We start from the raw sequence: 3,412 nt of genomic DNA on the forward strand, positions 1-3,412 counted from the left end.
GGTAGGGTTGGATGTGTGGTACTCCTTCACACATGGCCGATGTACGTGTACATGGACCCACCAGGTGGGCTCTTATACGTACCCCCTTGGCCTAGCTTGGTCAGGCATAACGTATTACACCTCGCCGGACACCACAGAACAGAAAAGGACCCGATGATATCATGGCGAACATAAATATCGTAATTCATTCTTTCGTATCATAAAGGAGAGAATCCCGATGCACGTGACATACATATATGCATGAGGTCCCTTAACATATCTAACATGGCATTACATAAGCAGTGCTAACATCGCATTTACGTTTCTTGCATCACATGTCATCTCACATGACTTACATTACATGACATATTACATAAACACTCCAGTTGCATAAACATCTCATGACATGACTCAATAATTCTACGTGTATCTATGGCATCAATCAACATATTCATGACATATAATACTAACATCTCATTCATGACTTCACATAACATAAACAATCTACGGTCAACACAATCTATAAATCACATAATCATATCACATAAATATGGTGCATGCAGGGGCCACAGGGCATGCACCATCATACAACACGTAGAAAGCTAACTCCAACGGTAAGGTCACTTACCTCGATGGTCTTGGTTGAAGTCTCTCACAACGAGCTAATCTCAGCGGTTAAATATGTCCTATGATAACCACATAAAAACTTAGAACCTTTCATAACATACCCTAGCTAAACCTCATGCTATTTATCAAAATAAACCCCCGACCTAATCTATCTTTAATGTTTAGGAACCATACTGACTTCGGATGGTAAAACTGAGGGTAGAAACGGCTTCGGAAGGGCCAAAAACCTTGGGATCGATATATTATAGTATACCTTGCCGCTAAGCCTCATTGTCGAACCGGCCAACTAAGCCGTCAAGTCGAGCTGCGTGAATTGACGGAACCGAGCCGATTTCGTACACGTGCGAGCCGACCCGCACTGTGTACGCGTGCGAAGCTACCGAAGCTGCTGGGTGTGCGTCTGCAGCTCGACCCTATTCCAAAAACCTTGCCTTCCTTACCCGACAAGCGACGAAACTCTAGTTTCCGCCTCCCCGATTCCAGCGACGCGCCGACAATCCCACAACGTCCTCAACACCGATTTTCGACGGTCAACCTTCTTTGACACAATGATCCCAACATCAATGCCTTACTTCTACTCGATTCTTCCTCCGAAGAGCAACCCTAACGTTCCGGAAGAAAGTTTGGAGAGGATCCTTTCCAAGGGATGTAGAAGGTTGGGCATAGAAATATAAAACTAATCTCAAGACATTTACCAACAAGGCATACTAGGGTTTATAGGATAAGAAAATTTAGATAAATGGGAATGTTTCTATTAGGTAATAAAAGTCTGGCAGTAAATCTGTCGGGTAATTACATTTAATTATTTATTCTATTTTTATTTGATTTGATTTTATTCCACAAACCCAAACGGTTACCATTTCTAATAACTTCCTCCTTTAAAATTGCACATTTTCTGGAATAAATGCATAACATAATATTTTGTCCTTTATAGAAATAAAAATAAAATCTTAACCATATAAGGCAAAAATGGAAAATCTGAATGGTTACAGAAAGCTTCGAAGGGCACACTTCATCCCGATAAATAACCACCTGGACTATAGGCAAGTGATACTTGTAGGGATTGCTAGAATGTGCTAGCATGGCTAGCATAATATACCTCAGGTAGTTAAAATATGTGTGATTAGGACTTAGAACGAACCATTTGGATAATTATGGCATGTATATTATAAAATTACCAAATTGCCCTTGGGTGTCCAGCGTCCTCCCCGAGCACTAAGGAGAGATTTCCACTCATTCATAAGGAATGTTTTGATGGAGAGATTTCCACTCACTTATAAGGAATGTTTTGAGTATGTCACCGTATTAGCATTATCCATATACTATATATTCTTTAGGTTATTTATTGAACATCATCCTCTAGTATGACAGACATATTATTCAATATTACATTAATAACCTTAGTTTTTTTTTTTTTTTAATAAATATTATTAGTTTAAGTGGAGGAGAACGGTCATAATCTTACCAAGAAGAGATCCTCTCATGTGTAGTCAGTCAAAAGGTGCACCCATCGATGCAATTGTGGAGGACCTATTTTTGTTTGTTTTTCTTTTAATAGCGTTTTACTTAAAATTCTAACGTGAAAAAGCTATTAAAAAGTATATTTGTGTGCGTATAAATATGTAAACCCTCCATATGAATTAATTGAGCAAAACAGACAAAAAATAAATAAAAAATAAATGGCATCTTCTAGTTTTCTTGCAGTCTCTTTGATTGTCCTTTCAGTTCTGTTCTTCAATAATGCAGCTTCCCAAAACGACATCGCGTCCACCATCTGCAAGAAAACTAGAAACCCTTCTTTTTGCTTTAACGTGTTGAAATCTGCTGGCACCACAAACCTGAAAGGACTGGCTACCTTCACCCTCAACCTTGCCCACGACAAGACTGTTAAAAGCCGTGCCCTCGCCCAGTCCCTGGCGTCCAAGGCGGCCAATCCCAAGCTTAAGGAGCGATATGCCACTTGTGCTGAACTCTACGACAATGCCACCGGCGACATCGAGGATGGGAAGGTCAACTTGGGGAAAGGTGACTACAATGGCGTCAACATTAAGGCGTCTGCAGCCATGACGGAGGCCGGCGACTGTTTGGATAGCTTTTCACAGCCGCCGAAGGACCCATCGGCGCTGTCGGGCAATGGGAAGACTGTGGAAGATATTTGTAGTATCATCTTGGTTATAGCCAATCTTCTTCTTGGGCGTGCCTAACTCCTTTTTGTAATGCCATGAATCAATAATATGTCTGGTTTGAATCCTATAAATTTGGACTATCTACGCTTTTACTCTCGTGCTTTGATAAGATCAAAACTGTCACTTTTAATAGCAATTGACTTAGGAGGACGGAATATTACAACATTTAAACAATAGGAGGTGCCTCTTCTCTCGAAGTTACGAGACTATTTTATGAGTTCCTTAGAGAGTTGTCTCGTGCTCTACGTATTCTCTCTTACCCACCTATGTCGGTTTTGGGTATAGGTACCTTTTTATTGAAGGTTGTTTTAGATTTTCCCATGAGTTACTTCAGTGTCGTAGCCCTGGTACTCGAACCTAATGTTCGAGGTATTTTCTCACCCTGAAAAAACAGGGACACCTTACTGGTCTTCAACATTTTAAACCTTAATTTGAGTATCATTTCAACATTTTAGTCACTCTAAATCTAATATGACTTGATAACCCAACTAATCTATAACTTGTGAGTGATTCGAATCTTAAACTGTAAAATCCTAAATTCGAATCTTAAACTGTAAAATCCTAAAAACAATATTTGTTAGCGATGAGCTTGGATTATTGCTTGGATTGTTACAAATGGT

The 3,412-nt window shown here is 39.8% G+C and overlaps 1 protein-coding gene across 1 annotated transcript; it reads left to right on the top strand.

Moving 5' to 3' along the window:
- Positions 1-2,285: 2,285 nt before the first annotated feature.
- Positions 2,286-2,810, top strand: LOC111792708 (pectinesterase inhibitor-like). Its single transcript, XM_023674268.1, has one exon. The coding sequence runs from the start codon at positions 2,286-2,288 to the stop codon at positions 2,808-2,810; it is 525 nt and encodes a 174-aa protein (XP_023530036.1).
- Positions 2,811-3,412: the final 602 nt, after the last annotated feature.

The sequence above is a fragment of the Cucurbita pepo genome, chromosome LG04 (assembly GCF_002806865.2).
Source record: "Cucurbita pepo subsp. pepo cultivar mu-cu-16 chromosome LG04, ASM280686v2, whole genome shotgun sequence".
Lineage (NCBI taxonomy): Eukaryota > Viridiplantae > Streptophyta > Magnoliopsida > Cucurbitales > Cucurbitaceae > Cucurbita > Cucurbita pepo.

Bases quoted from the DNA above. Each gene is read 5' to 3' on its own strand.
- LOC111792708 (XM_023674268.1), top strand. From the start codon at position 2,286: ATGGCATCTTCTAGTTTTCTTGCAGTCTCTTTGATTGTCCTTTCAGTT.